The sequence below is a fragment of the Chiloscyllium punctatum genome, chromosome 6, assembly GCF_047496795.1.
Source record: "Chiloscyllium punctatum isolate Juve2018m chromosome 6, sChiPun1.3, whole genome shotgun sequence".
NCBI lineage: Eukaryota > Metazoa > Chordata > Chondrichthyes > Orectolobiformes > Hemiscylliidae > Chiloscyllium > Chiloscyllium punctatum.
In genome coordinates, this window is record NC_092744.1 from 14522371 (window position 1) to 14538500 (window position 16130).

At 40.5% G+C, this 16130-nt stretch overlaps 1 protein-coding gene across 1 annotated transcript in view; it reads left to right on the forward strand.

The window, feature by feature from the left end:
* eif2a (eukaryotic translation initiation factor 2A) overlaps positions 1-16130 on the forward strand; it is a 61284-nt gene that overhangs the window by 20852 nt on the left and 24302 nt on the right. Inside the window, exons 2-7 of the mRNA XM_072572044.1 lie at positions 2155-2224; positions 3748-3822; positions 5393-5511; positions 11574-11673; positions 13877-13959; positions 14941-15014. Coding sequence (XP_072428145.1) covers positions 2155-2224; positions 3748-3822; positions 5393-5511; positions 11574-11673; positions 13877-13959; positions 14941-15014 — 521 coding nt within the window. The remainder of the gene's footprint in view (positions 1-2154; positions 2225-3747; positions 3823-5392; positions 5512-11573; positions 11674-13876; positions 13960-14940; positions 15015-16130) is intronic.

Consider the following 16130-nt stretch of genomic DNA (forward strand, 5'->3'; position numbering starts at 1 on the left):
GAACCACAATGCAGTTTTAAGGGAATAGCTTGTCTTCAGTTTGTCGCATATGTCGTGCAGTTGTGAATATTGCAATTCTAACAACAGTCCTTTCAAGTAAAAATATCTAATTGAAAAGGTATCATATATAATATCTTGAAATATTCAGTGATCTGGGAATTGATTCTGTTAATTAGACACCACTGTCAAATTTGGGTGCGTAAGATTATCTCACATATATTCGGAGGATTTCTCTCCTTCCTCCTTTTTCCTGGAGTTTGAACAGTTTAGGTCAATAGGTAAAGAACGACAGTCAGTGGGAGATGAAATGATCTAGGGATAACACCATAAGAAATAGGGCCATTCAGCCCATCGAGCCCACTCTGCCATTCAATCATGGCTGATGGGCATTTCAATGCCACTTACCCGCGCTCTCCCTGTATCCCTTAGTTCCTTTTAAGATGAACAATTTATCACTCTCTGCCTTGAAGACAGTTAATGTCCCAGCCTCCACTGTGCTCCATGGCAATGAATTCCAGAGGCCCACCGCTCTCTGGCTGAAGAAATGTCTCCTCATTTCCGTTCTAAATTGACCCTCTCTAATTCTAAGGCTGTGTCCATGGGTCCTAGTATCCCCACCTTTTGGAAACAATTTCCCAGCATCCACCCTTCCTAAGCCATGCATTATCTTGTAAGTTTCTATTAGATCCCCTGTCAATCTTCTTAACGCTAATGCATACAATCCCAGGATCGTCAGCTGTTCATTGTATGTTAGGCCAACCATTCCAGGGATCATCTGTGTAAATCTCCGCTGGATATGTTCCAGTGCCAGTATGTCCTTCCTGAGGTGTAGGGCCTAAAACTGGGGCCTAACCAGAGCTTTATAAAGTCTCAGTAGCACATCACAGCTTTTACATTCCAACCTTTTTGAGATAAATGACAATATTACATTTGATTTCTTAACCACGGACTCAACCTGCAAGTCAACTTTTAGAGAATCCTTTACAAGCACTCCAAGATCCCTTTGTACTTTGGCTGGGGTAACTGCAAGAATATGCTTTGAGGAGGCAACACTCTGCCCTTCTGAATCCTGTTGTTAAGCTTGGAGATCAGTTGTGTGTGCATAGTTGAAGTAAGTGATTGGCTAAGTGCGGTATCCCAGAATTAAAGAGAGGTGTATCACTGGAACACACCAATGTGTGAACAATAACTGTGACAAGCTGAACAGCTTTACAATACCCTTCTGGTCTGAAATGTTTCACTTCCACTGGACTATGAGGAATCACTGAGGTGAGGAGAGTGTTGAGTAGTCATCAAATGTTGCAAGGACAGAACTTTTATATTAAGATAACATTCACTGCAATCCAAAAACCATGAATTGTTTTGAGATGCTTCAAGATATTGTGGCAGTAGAAACATATCTTTTTCTTTTCCCTATTGTAGTAAATATTCTTTAATTTGCACATTTTTTTTGTATTTAATCATGTCCCATAAGATTGGAGGACAAATTTATTCCTGGATTTGAGAATAAAACTTGTTTACAATGATATTTTCAGTTTGCTAATTTTTAATGCCTGGCTGATGACCTGGTTACCAGATTGCACACATGGCGCTGGACAAATATTTCTCAGTGTTAACTGAAAGAAAACATAAATGAAAATAACTATTCGAGAAATAGATAAAGTTTTAGATTTTAAAGGCATCAAAGGGCATGGAGAAAGAGTAGGGGAAGGAAAGGGAGTGGGGTGGTTGCAGTGAGGATGAGGGTTGTTTTAACTTTGTTGAATGTTATTCTGTTTAGATTTTAATAGATAAGGAGTTCTATCTAGTAAATTGATCCCTTTATTTTTGTTTGAAATCAGTTGATTAAGTGGAAGCCCATTGCTGAAGAAAAAACTGCCAGGAGTTGCAATATTCTGAAGATAGAATATTGAAATAAACATGTTTCAGAGCTTGAATGACATAGTGTTGTTCTGAATCTCCCAATAAATGAACTTCATGTTGATAATTGTAACACAATTCCTGACTTATATGTGATCTGACTAAACATATGTGATCAGCAAACTTGGAAGCCATGTTTAATGTCAGTTTCATCTTTTGGTATAGTGAAACAATAATATTCTGAATGAAGTGTGAAATGTTTTTACAGTGAACCTATATAATTGTGTGTTACAGTTCGAGGCTCAGAAGGAATCTATATGCTCGACGGCCCTCCGACTTACACAGAAAATAGCTCTTTCACAAGGTATTTTAAATTCAGCTGTTTTTATTGCACTTGTGATTTTTGTGTTGATTGCGGCGCAACATTTAGGTGAAAACCCTAGCAAGAAAATCATTTCAGTGTTAACTGTGACTCAGTTGGTCGTATTCTGAGTCAGCAGGTTGTGAGGTCACGCCCCTATGCCAAGGGTTTGCACACACAAATCAGATGAAGCAGGACAGCACTGTTGATGGTTATGTCTTTAAATCGAGGTCGCCCCCTTGATTCCCATGGACTTACTTTGGAAAAGACCAGGGTAGTTCTCAATGGTGTTCTTATCAGTATTTGTCCCTTAAATAAGACCATAAAAACACATTACTAAGTGATTGTCACATTGCTGTTTGCAGGAGCCTGCTGCATGCAAATTGGGTAACCCATTTCCTGCATGACAACAATGGCAACGTTTTAGAAGTACTTATTTGGCTGTAAAACCATTTAGGATATCCTTTGCAAATGAGAAACTATGAAAATCTATAAATACAAGTCTGTCTATGTTTAGAAGCTGAAGCTATGCCCACTGACACAGCTGGTTAATGAACCATTGTGCTTCAGCATAAAATGAGAGGACATGGGAATTACATCTGTGGTCCTAAGTCAAAATTCCTCAGCAAGATGGGGTCATGCATTGGGGCAAAGACCAGAAGTTGTGTATTTCTGTCTAAGTAAAGAGGTCCAGCGGTTGATTTGTTCTGCACCACTCTTTGTCAGTTGTTTAGCCCAATCGTAGCATGGCCAGTTGCAGAACCCCATGTGGCTGTTAGAGATTTACAAACAGTAGAATTGGAAGAGGAATGGGTGACTGACCAACATTGTAGCAGCCCCAGGTAAAATGGTTGAAGTTGAAAGTGGAGCAGGAAGATTGGCAAAGATCCATTCATCAACCATCTGTGTCTCTACTCCATCAGCCAGAAACTTACGGACACTATGGAGAGTTGCCCACTCCCTTTACACAAAGAGAATGCTTTTAATAATGAGGAAACTAGAATTAAAATAAGTTTGAAGCACCAATTGTATCGATTGTTTATCATCTTAGCAACAGGAAATCCCGCATAACCTAATGGATTTTGCTTCATTGGATTTTGTGTCATTTAAATCCTAGCATCCCTACTACAGTGTGGAACCATGCTATTTGGCCCATTGAATCCATACTGACCCTCCAAAGAGCATCTATCATAAACCCACCCCTCCTCCCTTTTACCCATATACCTAACCTACACATCACTGTGCAACATGGGCAACCACCTATCCTGCACATCTTTGGACTGCGGGAGAAAACCCATGCACATACAGGCAGTCACCTGAGAATTTAACCTGAGTCCTTGGTGCTGTGAGGCAACAGTGCTAACCAATGAGCCACCATGCCACCCTAAATGTGCACTATGTCAATATTTTCATGAATTTACTTGGGGAAAGTTGATTTTCTGCAGAGAAACGTAAGAGAATATTTTCAATGCATTATTTTTCTAATCCTTCTATTAATCATGTGCTTTCCATTTTGTGTTTTGCAGAGAAGACAGCAAAAATTGCAAAGGCTTCACTTTCAGCAATGATGGTTCCCTGTTTGCTTGGTGTAATGGTGAAAAGTCAGTCGCAACCTTCAGTTTCTTGTCACTGAGCCTTCTACATGTAAAATGAGTCACATACTTTAAGGTTCCATCTTTAACCAGGTTGCAGTCCCACCAAAAACAAAATCAGTCCACTGTTGGACCTTAGACTGCTGAAGAGTTTCATGTTTTCATTTAGCTGCTTGCTCATGTCACCATCTTTTAAGGTGGTGTGTTGATGTACAAATGAGCAAAAGAACGTAAGAAATGTCACACTTCACTGAGGTAGTGCACTGGAAATCAAGACCTGATATTCCCAAATTGTCACAAAAGTTCAAAACTTTACAAAAGCGTACAAAATCCTCACTTTATCGGTGTTGGATAGACTAGGTTAACATAAAACATGATCAGGTTTCTGCATTTAACAAGAACCATTAATAATTATAAATAATTAGATTCTAATCACAGGTAAGCACTGACTAAATTCTGAACCCCCTTCTAAAACCCCCTCCACACATGTTCACACAAACATGGGTATGGGGGAAAAAATACTGGAGAAACTGCTTAATAATGGCAGTCTACTGATTTGAAGGAGTATTCCTTTTAGATTAGATTACTTACATTAGATTACTTACAGTGTGGAAACAGGCCCTTCAGCCCAACAAGTCCACACCGCACCGCCGAAGCGCAACCCACCCATACCCCTACATCTACCCCTTACCTAACACTATGGGCAATTTAGCATGGCCAATTCACCTGACCTGCACATCTTTGGACTGTGGGAGGAAACCGGAGCACCCGGAGGAAACCCACGCAGACACGGGGAGAACGTGCAAACTCCACACAGTCAGTCACCTGAGGCGGGAATTCCTTTAATTCCTTCAGTTCTCTGATCTTTTCCTTCAAGTCCTCTCTCTTCTTCACAGGAGGCATAGAGCAGCTGATTCGTAAATTATGAACTCTTTGATTTATTGGTTAAAAGCAACAGCTTACAGCAACTGGTAGAAGGCAGTAAACTGGATTTCTTCATGATTTAGGTGTTTTACTGGAGTGAGAAAAACACACTATCTGTCCTTTCAGTGGACCAAAGGCTAGTATCATTCATACTAACTAAGCCATTCAGCTACCTCGGAGACACATAGTTATTGTCACAACTGGTGACAACTCCACAAACCAATTATCAACCTGTTGTTTGCCGAATTTCACTTAGTACAGACACCCACTTTAACCCCAAAGCCAGCCCATGTACAAATGTCTTATACACTGCTTGAACAAAACAGATGAGCTTTAATAACTTGTTTTTTTGAAAGTACAACAATTCTGTCCTCAATATTTTTCTGTAGAACAGTCATCTGTAGTTCAGTCCACTTTTAAAGTGAAGTAAAAAGATGTGGTCTTGACGGAAGGTAAACTTTGATAGACAGGATAACATTAGATGAATGAGTGCACCAGTCCCTGTATGCATGTCTCTATTTGATCTATATTTTTCAACAGGCTGCTCACAGCCAGTTAATCAACCCTTTCCTTTTTAGCTATCATGTTATATTGATTATTATGCAACCACTTGTGATAAGCTTTTGTTTGAATAGTTTATCCTCTTTCTCTCTAGTGTAAATATTGTGAATACCCGAGACAGTCGGTTATTACACACACTTGACCTACCTAGAGTGACTTTGCTGGAATTCTCTCCTCAAAGCAATACCTTGACAACGTGGCAACCTTACATGAGTGAGTAACTTGGTGTAGAGTAATTCCTTGTTCACCACTTTGTCCTTTGTTCTGACATCAATGATACTTTTCATGAGACTGCTTAAAAAGACGAGAGGTGGGTTGTGTTTGGTTCGAGGAAATGTCAGTGTGACAGTATTTATTTTGTTAAAATATGACTGTCCCATGCAATGTCTGACTTGTTGCAGAGAAAATAATAAGCCAGGATTTTCCATCAAGTGACAGGGGGCTGCCAGATGACAGCCATTGCTGTCCAACCTTTTTGTTTTCATTAGTCACATAATTGCAAGCTATGGAGGCTTGCAAACACACATTCCAGTCAAATGGTATATGTCTTGGTATGAACAGATCATGGTTTTCCACTTTAATATGATGTTTCCAGCAATGATGAAACCATAAGCTGTAGCAGAGGTAGGCCACTCAGCCCATTGTGCATGCTCCACCATTTATGGTTCATGGCTGATCTGATTGTCAACATCACTTTCCTGTGTTTTCCCCCACCCCTTGATTTCCTTACAGATTAAAAGTATGCCTGTCTCAGCCTTGAAAATACTTAATGATGTAGCTTTTACTCACTGCAGTGTGGTTTATTAAATACCCTCTAACATCACCAAACAAACCACGCAGTTCAAGGAAATTAGGAATGGACAACAAATGCTGACCTTGTCAGTGACATCCATTTCATGTGAAAGAACAAAACTCCCCATTAAAGTTTGCAAGTGATTCATTACCAGTTAAGTAAGATATGGTGGGTATGCTACACAAGCAATCAAACCTGTGAAGGAATAGATTATTAACAACAATGTGAGTCTAAAATAAGTATGTTGTATTTTCATAATACAAACTGCAAAAATCTCTCCACACCAGGGTAACTATATCGCATATTTTTATGGAAGGCTGGAATACGCTGCCTTAAAACGTGGCTTGTTCAGGTTCAATTGAAACATTCAGAAGAAAATTAAACTGTTATCTGAAAAGTACAAATATGCAGAGTTATGGGGAGAAGCCAGGAGCATAGCATGAAGTGAATTGCTCATTCACTGAGCTGATGCAGACATGATGGGCTGAGCGACCTGCTGTACTGTAATAATTCTGTGATTTTGTGAAGTATCCGCCTCAAAAACTAATAAGTTACATTTGCAAATTTTTATGGCCAGGTGGCAACCTGCCTATCGCATGTACATTGCAGACTATCTTATTGTGAAATCCAATGTTATTCGTCAAGGTCGTTTAGTGGAAAAACAAATGTTAATTGCAATTGATCAATATATACTTGGTAATGCTCTCAACTTTGATATTTTATACGAGTAGCGTTGTTTGCAGCAAAATGATTATTTCTTGCTATTTTAGACTTATTTTGTATGAGGATCCAATGAATTATGCAGTATGTTCCTGTTTATTACTTGTAGCTTGTGGTAGAAACATCAGGAAAATGTGAATGGTATTGGGCAACATCCTCTCAAAGCTGGCCTCTCCAAGGGTTCATGCATGGCAGTTGGCATGGTAATCTCAGCATCGACCTTCAGTTCCAGAAGTCATTGCCATGCACAGGCCTCAGAGGCCCATGCGGCCTCAAAGAAAATTAGACTTATCACTGCTGTGCGAGTTTTCTTAAATCATTAATCATAGAGTCATAGAGATGTACAGCATCTTCGGTCCAATCCGTCCATGCCGATCAGATATCCCAACCCAATCTAGTCCCACCTGCCAGCACCCGGCCCATATACCTCCAAACCCTTCCTATTCATATACCCATCCAAATGCCTCTCAAATGTTGCAATTGTACCAGCCTCCACCAGCCTCACAGAAATGGAATTAGGCAGTCTTGCAGACTGACTAAATGTGTGGCCTGAATCACATACAGTCAGAGATGTACAGCACGGATACAGACCCTTCGGTCCAACTCGTTCATGCCGACCAGATATTTTAAATTAATCTAGTCCCCTTTGGCAGCATTTGGCCCATATCTCTCTAAACTCTTCCTATTCTTATACCCATCCAGATGCCTCTTAAATGTTGCAATTATACTAGCCTCCACCACATCCTCTGGCAGCTCATTCCATACACGTACCACCCTCTGCGTGAAAAAGTTGCTTTTTTATATCTTCCCCCTCTCACCCTAAACCTATGCCCTCTACTTCTGGACTCCCCGACCCCAGGGAAAAGACTTTGTCTATTTATCCTTTCTGTGTCCCTCAATTTTGTAAACCTCTATAAGGTCACCCCTCAGCCTCTGATGCTCCAGGGAAAACAGCCCCAACCTGTTCAGCCTCTCCCTGTAGCTCAAATCCTCCAACCCTGGCAACATCCTTGTAAATCTTTTCTGAACCCTTTCAAGCCTCGCAACATCTTTCCGATAGAAACATGATTCAGGGATGGGCAGGACTGGCAGCTTAATGTTCCAGGAAACAAATGCTACAGGAAGGATAGAAAGGGAGGCAAGAGAGGAGGGGGAGTGGCATTTTTGATAAGGGATAGCATTACAGCTGTGCTAAGGGAGGATGTTCCTGGAAATACATCCAGGGAGGTTATTTGGGTGGAATTGAGAAATAAGACAGGGATGATCACCTTATTGGGATTGTATTATAGACCCCCCCCCAATAGTCAGAGGGAAATTGAGAAACAAACTTGTAAGGAGATCTCAGCTATCTGTAAGAATAATAGGGTAGTTATGGTAGGGGTTTTAACTTTCCAAACATCGACTGGGACTGCCATAGTGTTAAAGGTAAAGGGATGGCTGGAAAATGGGAAACCTTCAGAAATGAGATAACAAGAATCCAGAGAAAATATATTCCTGTCAGGGTGAAAGGGAAGGCTGGTAGGTATAGGGAATGCTGGATGACTAAAGAAATTGGGGGTTTGGTTAAGAAAAAGAAGGAAGCACATGTCAGGTATAGACAGGATAGATCGAGTGAATCCTTAGAAGAGTATAAAGGAAGTAGGAGTGTACTAAAGAGGGAAATCAGGAGGGCAAAACGGGGACATGAGATAGCGTTGGCAAATAGAATAAAGGAGAATCCAGAGGGTTTTTAAAAGATATATTAAGGACAAAAGGTAACTAGGGCGAGAATAGGGCCTCTCAAAGATCAGCAAGGCGGCCTTTGTGTGGAGCCACAGAAAATGGGGGAGATACCAAATGAATATTTTGCATCAGTATTTACTGTGGAAAAGGATATGAAAGATATAGACTGTAGGGAAATAGATGGTGACATCTTGCAAAATGTCCAGATTATAGAGGAGGAAGTGCTAGATGTCTTGAAACGGTTAAAGGTGGATAAATCCCCAGGACCTGATCAGGTGTACCCGAGAACTTTGTGGGAAGCTAGAGAAGTGATTGCTCGGCCTCTTGCTGAGATATTTGTATCATCAATAGTCACAGGTGAGGTGCCAGAAGACTGGAGGTTGGCAAACGTGGTACCACTGTTTAAGAAGGGCAGTAAAGACAAGCCAGGGAACTATAGACCAGTGAGCCTAACCTCGGTGGTGGGCAAGTTGTTGGAGGGAATCCTGAAGGACAGAATGTACATGTATTTGGAAAGACAAGGACTGATTCGGGATAGCCAGCATGGCTTTGTGCGGGAAGTCATGTCTCACAAACTTGATTGAGTTTTTTGAAGAAGTAACAAACAAGATTGATGAGGACAGAGCAGTAGATGTGATCTATATGGACTTTAGTAAGGCGTTCGACAAGGTTCCCCATGGGAGACTGATTAGCAAGGTTAGAACTCATGGAATACAGGGAGAACTAGCCATTTGGATACAGAACTGGCTCAAAGGTAGAAGACAGAGGGTGGTGGTGGAGGGTTGTTTTTCAGACTGGAGGCCTGTGACCAGTGGAGTGCCACAAGGATCGGTGCTGGGTCCTCTACTTTCTGTCATTTACATAAATGATTTTGATGCAAGCCTAAGAGGTACAGTTAATAAGATACAGATACAGTTAATTTTGCAGATGACACCAAAATTGGAGGTGTAGTGGACAGCGAAGAGTGTTACCTCAGATTACAAAAGGATCTGGACCAGATGGGCCAATGGGCTGAGAAGTGACAGATGGAGTTTAATTCAGATAAATGTGAGGTGCTGCATTTTGGGAAAGCAAATCTTAGCAGGACTTATACACTTAATGGTAAGGACCTAGGGAGTATTGCTGAACAAAGAGACCTTGGAGTGCAGGTTCATAGCTCCTTGAAAGTGAAGTTGCAGGTAGATAGGATAGTGAAGAAGGCATTTGGTATGTTTTCCTTTATTGGTCAGAGTATTGAGTACAGAAGTTGGGAGGTCATGTTGCGGCTATACAGGACATTGGTTAGGCCACTGTTGGAATATTGCGTAATCCTTATTGATTGTGGTTGAACTCTGAGTAGGATCATGGAGGCAATAACCTGGAGTCATTTAAGAAACGTTGGGTGCTAGGGGGGAGACATGGATTTAACGTTTTTGTTGGGTAGATGCGTTTGGAGCTGTAGGCAGACTGCAGATGCTGGAAACTGGAGTTTAGATCAGCGTGGTGCTGGAAAAGCACAGCAGGTCAGGCAGCATCCGAGGAGCAGGAAAATCGACTTTCGGGCAATAGCCCAATATGACATTGCCTTTCTCATCCAAGTACAACCATGTTAACATTGAATGACTCTCATGATGACCAAAGAATATTTCATTACAATTTTGCCCAAAAAGCTATGGTTATTGATATGAGCACCAGCATTTTAACTCCAAACCCCTGCTTATCCTTTATTCTGTATAATTCTGTCGAATATGTTGCCTTTGTGGTTGCTGACTTTCTTCAATAATCCTTTCTCCTGCTTAACAACATTTCTATTATCCCGTTTCTGCCTTTATTAATACCCTCCTACTAGCCTGCTCTGAGAAGGTTGAGGGGGGTAACCTAACAGAGTTAATAACAGTTCGAAAGGATGTGTGTGGAGATGGTACTTCCACTCTTGGGTGTGACCAAAACAAAGTCTTGTTAGTATAAGAAATTCACTAAGTAGGCAACACAAGTGCGGCTATTTTACCTGAGCTGTGGGAAGTATACAGAACTCAGCACCACAGGGAGTAGTTAAGACAAATAGCATTGATGCATTTAAGGACAAGGTTGCTGTCAATATAGGGGAGGGAGGTATAGAGAATACATGGCTAAGATAAATCAAGCTGTGTGTGGCATAAGTGCTGGCATGGCCCATTTAAACAGGATGACCAATTTCCTGTGTCTAACCCTGTAATTTTTAAAGCCAAACATCATAAATCATTATTGGCATGCAACGTATCACAACTACAAAATGCAAAAACCCAAGGGGAGGAGAAATTTAAACATATGTTTTTTAAAGCAGTTTTTCATTGCAGTTGCAATCCCCTTATTGAAAAGGATCAATTCAACCCTCAGTGGCTTGTCTTACTTTCCTGATATGGTATAAAGCATTTTGGCCTAGCTATAAATAGCACAACAATTTTAATTTGCTTACAGTCGACACATTGGTTAAGAATGTCTTGCAATGTTAGTTAATGGAAATTTCACATATATAACAATAACATGTAAATTTCTGTTTACATCTCTATGTGATTTGAGTGCTCAGCTCTGGCACTAGTGCTTCCGTGACCAAGACTAGCTGAACTGTACAGATCAGGAAGATCCCAGACTTATTTTATATTGAACACCTCATTTGACTTTAGCAAGAGGAAAATTTGACCGGGCTTACTGCACTCCTTATTGACAAAGACACACTGCTGACTGTGTGTGACTGTAAATATTGGGTGAGGACAGTATCAAGCCGATTATAATGCTTCTATCGTTAGGTACCCTGGTAACATTCAATGCCAATGCACATACATAATACTAGCCTCAGCACTAAAGCTGTTCCCATGCCAGCAATGAATACATTTTCAAAATAGTCTGGAGTAGAATGAAAATTGGCAAAAAAAAGCTTATATTTTGCTCATTTATTTTGCAGGTCTCTGGTGTCTGGTGGCTGTGGGGGAGGAATAGTGTGCATACGATAAAAATGTAGTCAAGACTAGTCTTGCAAACAGTGCAAACACTTCACCGTGCTATCATGTTTTCTTTCTTTTAGCAACCAAAAATAATCCACAAGGAGAACCAAACCTGCAGATTTGGGATCTTCGGACTGGTCAATGCCTCAAGTCATTCTACCAAAAGAAAATGCAAGGCTGGTAAATATGAGAGACTACCTGTAGTAAATGTTGTTGTTTGTTAGATATTTTTGAATCAACCTGTTCAGAGATGTTATTCCACAGCCCTGGAGGAGATGGGACTTGAACCTGAGTCTGCTGTCTTGGAGATAACCTTGTGTGTTGTATTATCAGTGCAGAAATTGTGCAATGTATTTAAATGATATCATGGGACTTTGAACTTGATTTCTTTCTTCAGTTATAGTGTACAAGTGGCTTATTTAATCAAGGACAGTTAATTCCCTATATAAACTTGAGGTTATATCATGGATATCCGAAATAAATATTATCTCAGCCTTGCAAATATGCTTCCTATTGATATCTATGGGTCTTGGATCAAGAGCTCTAGCAAAGACAACTTGATCTTCAGGAGCAGTCATGTACATCTTTGGACGGCTTTAAGATTTGCATGTTGAGGTGCAAAGGAATTTTAAAAAAGGACCAAGGTCCCTTTCTACTAGCCACATGACACAATGATTGTGGAGTTGTTGACTAACCATAGCAATCAGTTTCAATCATGTTACTCTCTATCAGGCCCAGAAATGATATGCGATCAACTCTAAGAGTTTTGGGAACTATAGATCCCTTTTTCCTCCTCAGCCTGCTAGACCTTCCATGTAAAATGGGTCAAATTACAAAATGATTCCAGGTATTGGTGAGGTGGTATGCATGGCACTTTTTCATCCAAAATCAGCAAGCTTCACGCCTCTGGCAGTCCTGAGACCTAAATCTTTGATCATTTCCTTGACTTCATCCATATAGAACCCAGCATGAGTGCAGAAGAAGATGACTTGGTGGTTGTGGGCCATCGCCCACTGGACTCTCAAGCCATTAGCAACGATGACTGTTCCCTCACAAGTTGTAGTGAAGTTGACTATCTGAAGTAGGAATTTCATAGTGGTGAAAACTCTTAAAATATACCTTCTTTCAATAATGCAACTAAAGATTTGATCACTTTCAATGACAGGCAATAAAATGTCATCAGCAAAATTCAAATGCAAAATTGTAAACATCTTATATTGAGATCCATAGTTGGATCCATGTGGAGAGACTAGCTGACCTTAATAATTAATGCTTTCAATGCACATAGCAGAATTTACTTCTAGAAATTTATAAAATCATGAGGGGCATGGATAGGATGAATAGTCGAGCTCTTTTCCCCAGACTAGAAGGTATAGGTTTAAAGTGAGAGTGAAAAGTTTTAAAAGGAACCTTAGGGGCATTTTTTTTCACTCAGAGAGTGATATGTGTATGGAATGAACTGCGAGAGGAAATGATGGAGGGTAGTACAAATTACTATATTTAAAAGGCATAGGAATCTTTGAATAGGAAGGGTTTAGAGGGATATGGGGGAATTGTGCTGGTTTGAATGTAGTCCGGAGTCCATGTGGATCAGTTGGTTGCGGAGGCGAGCACTGAGGAAGCAGATGTGGCTGTCATAGCGAGTCTGTTTCAGGACATGGTTGAAGAGCTTCAGGGCAGAGGAGATGACCTGGGGGTTGCAGTGAGAGAGAGACTCACTGAGATCTTTGTAGAGAGAGGAGAATAACTTCTTCAAGGTAGGCATCCTTGCAAGAGCATTAAGGTTAAAATCAACTAGGCGAAAGTGAGGACTGCAGATGCTGGAGATCAGAGTCAAGATGAGAGTGGTGCTGGAAAAACACAGCAGGTCAGGCAGCATCTGAGGAGCAGGAAAATGGACGTTTCTGGTAGGAGCCCTTCATCAGATTCCTGAGGAAGGGCTCCTGCCAAAACGTCAATTTTCCTGCTCCTCGGATGCTGCCTGACCTGCTGTGCTTATCCAGCACCACTCTCATCTTGACTCTGATCTCCAGCATCTGCAGTCCTCACTTTTGTTTAGAGGGATATGGGCCAAATGCTGGCAAATGGGACTGGAATAATGTAGGATATCTGGTTGGCATGGACGAGTTGGACTGAAAGGTACATCTCTGACTCTACTTCCCTGGGTCAAAATAGTTGTCCCTACTGGCAGATTTATGTTACATTGTGAAGCAAATTCAGAAAGGGTTTTCAAGGCATGGAAGTGAGATATTGGAGAATAATTCAGTAAAATGTAGAAAATATTTAACAATTTTTAGTGTGCAGTGACAGCTGACTGATTTTGAAAACAAGGTTGCTGATGTTTTAATTGTTGGTGTTAACAACTTTTCTTTTCTTGGTTTAGGTGCCCCTGTTGGTCAGATGATGAAAGTATTTGTGCTCGAAATGTAAACAATGAAGTACAGTTTTTTGAAGGCAATGACTTTGGTATGTGACCTCCTCTAAATCATTGAAGAGCCCATTAAATTGTACAGAATATTAGTTAGTGAATGTTGGATGTCATTATCGCATACAATGCAAGTTGTAAGAGTGTCTGCATAAAATTTATATTACATGCTTTTAAAACAACCATTTTCAATGTTGGTGTGATGTCACAGCAAAATGTGAAAAAAATTAGCAGTTCAGTGGTCACTACAGATTCTGTTTTCCAAGATATGTATTGTAAAATGTGTAAATACTCACCAGTCTCGATAGAAAATGGCCTCAACAGCTTGAGAAAAGGATAAACTATGCACAGTCCCCTCTACATACAGAAAAACAAAATTGTGTAATGCTAAATCAAACCCAAAAGATCCTTCCTTCAGTCCATCATCTGCGCTGAGTTGTCTACTTTTGTTTGTGAGAATACCTTTGACATATCTAGGTTCAGAGGAGAAAAGCAGAGAATCAGTTTTGTGTTAATTTTCACTATCAGAGACTAAAAGGGCCATTTGGGAGAAGGTCTGGAGGATTGTTCCTCTGCAAGAACTGATACTCTTATGGAGAGGCTGGTAGAAAATTAAGATTTTTTTTCTAAAAGTGGTTATTCTGAAATCATTTTGAAAATTAAACATAAAATTATGTAGATAGTGTGTTTGGTGGGATTTGATGTGATGCACATTGAATTATATTGTTAAAAAAAAGCATGTGTAATTTCTATCAAGGGCAATTAGGGGTGGGCCATAAATGCTGGCCTTACCAGGGAGACCCAAATCCCTCAAAGAATAAATTTTAAAAAGACCCATAACTTCCCATCATGCCCTCTATTTCATTTCTTGTACAAAATCCTGATTGTGAAACAGTATGTTTAGAAGGCTGTGAGACAAAGTTTCCTCATAATGTTTGCTCATATATAAATACAGTACTGCAATTTTGCAAAACACCATTCTGTGGACCATTTTAACTGATGTTGATTTTCCCCCAACCCAGGTAAAATAGCAAACAAACTCCATTTGCAGAAGGTGGCAGATTTTGCTTTGTCACCAGGACCTCAACCCTGCAAGGTACTTCATCATTCACTTCGAGTTGTTATGTGTGTTGCTGTTTGTTTACCAATAGTATGTTGACAGTGATGTTTGTTGTTGGGTAAAGTCATTTCCAGTTAGAATAGGAATTAAAGTTATCAAAGCCTTTTAAGTTTGGCTGCTTATTTTGATTAATTTAACTACAATATTTGTTTTGCATATCTTGCTTCTGTGACAAATGAGAAAGTATATTTAGCTTCCAGCTCAAATTACCCACCACAACTCCAATATCCTCCCATCATCCCAATCACTTTCATTGCACCACCCAACTGTCCCTCAAATTATTCCAGGATTCATTCCTAGTGTTTGCTACTCTTTACGTGATTCACTTCCTAATGCCAGTCTAATATTTGCCTTTTGATGATTTGAACCTTTCTCCACTTACGTACAGGTACAATTTAATGTGAATTTACCATTCCTAGATTGTTTACTTTTACATACTTAGCATTGTCATAGAATTCAAAGTTTGGGAGAAGATTTGTAGCTTGGGTGCTCGTTGTTGTTGTGGTTCTGTTCACCGAGCTGGGAATTTGTGTTGCAGACATTTCGTCCCCTGTCTAGGTGACATCCTCAGTGCTTGGGAACCTCCTGTGAAGCGCTTCTGTGATGTTTCCTCCGGCATTTATAGTGATCAGTATAAATGCTGGAGGAAACATCACAGAAGCGCTTCACAGGAGGCTCCCAAGCACTGAGGATGTCACCTAGACAGGGGATGAAACGTCTGCAAGACAAATTCCCAGCTCGGTGAACAGAACCACAACAACAGTGTCATAGAATGTGTAGAACAAAAGTTTGGTCTAAGCCCAAGACATCAATTTTTGCAATCCTTTCTGCAGTTCTTGTGTTGCTCCTATTCAGCAGAGGAAAGTCCCAAATTTTGCCAATTTTCCTTATAACTTAGTCTTACACTACCAGGGGTCAGCCTTGTGGCTTTTCTCTGCACAGCCTGCAGAACCTTAATGCCTCTGTGGCTCAACAGCTATCTTTTGGCGGTCAGTTAACTCAGTTGCTGGACAGCTAGCTCATAATGCAGAGTCATGCCAACACCATGGGTCAGCTGAGGTCACCCATGAAACTATTAACCTCTTGACCTCA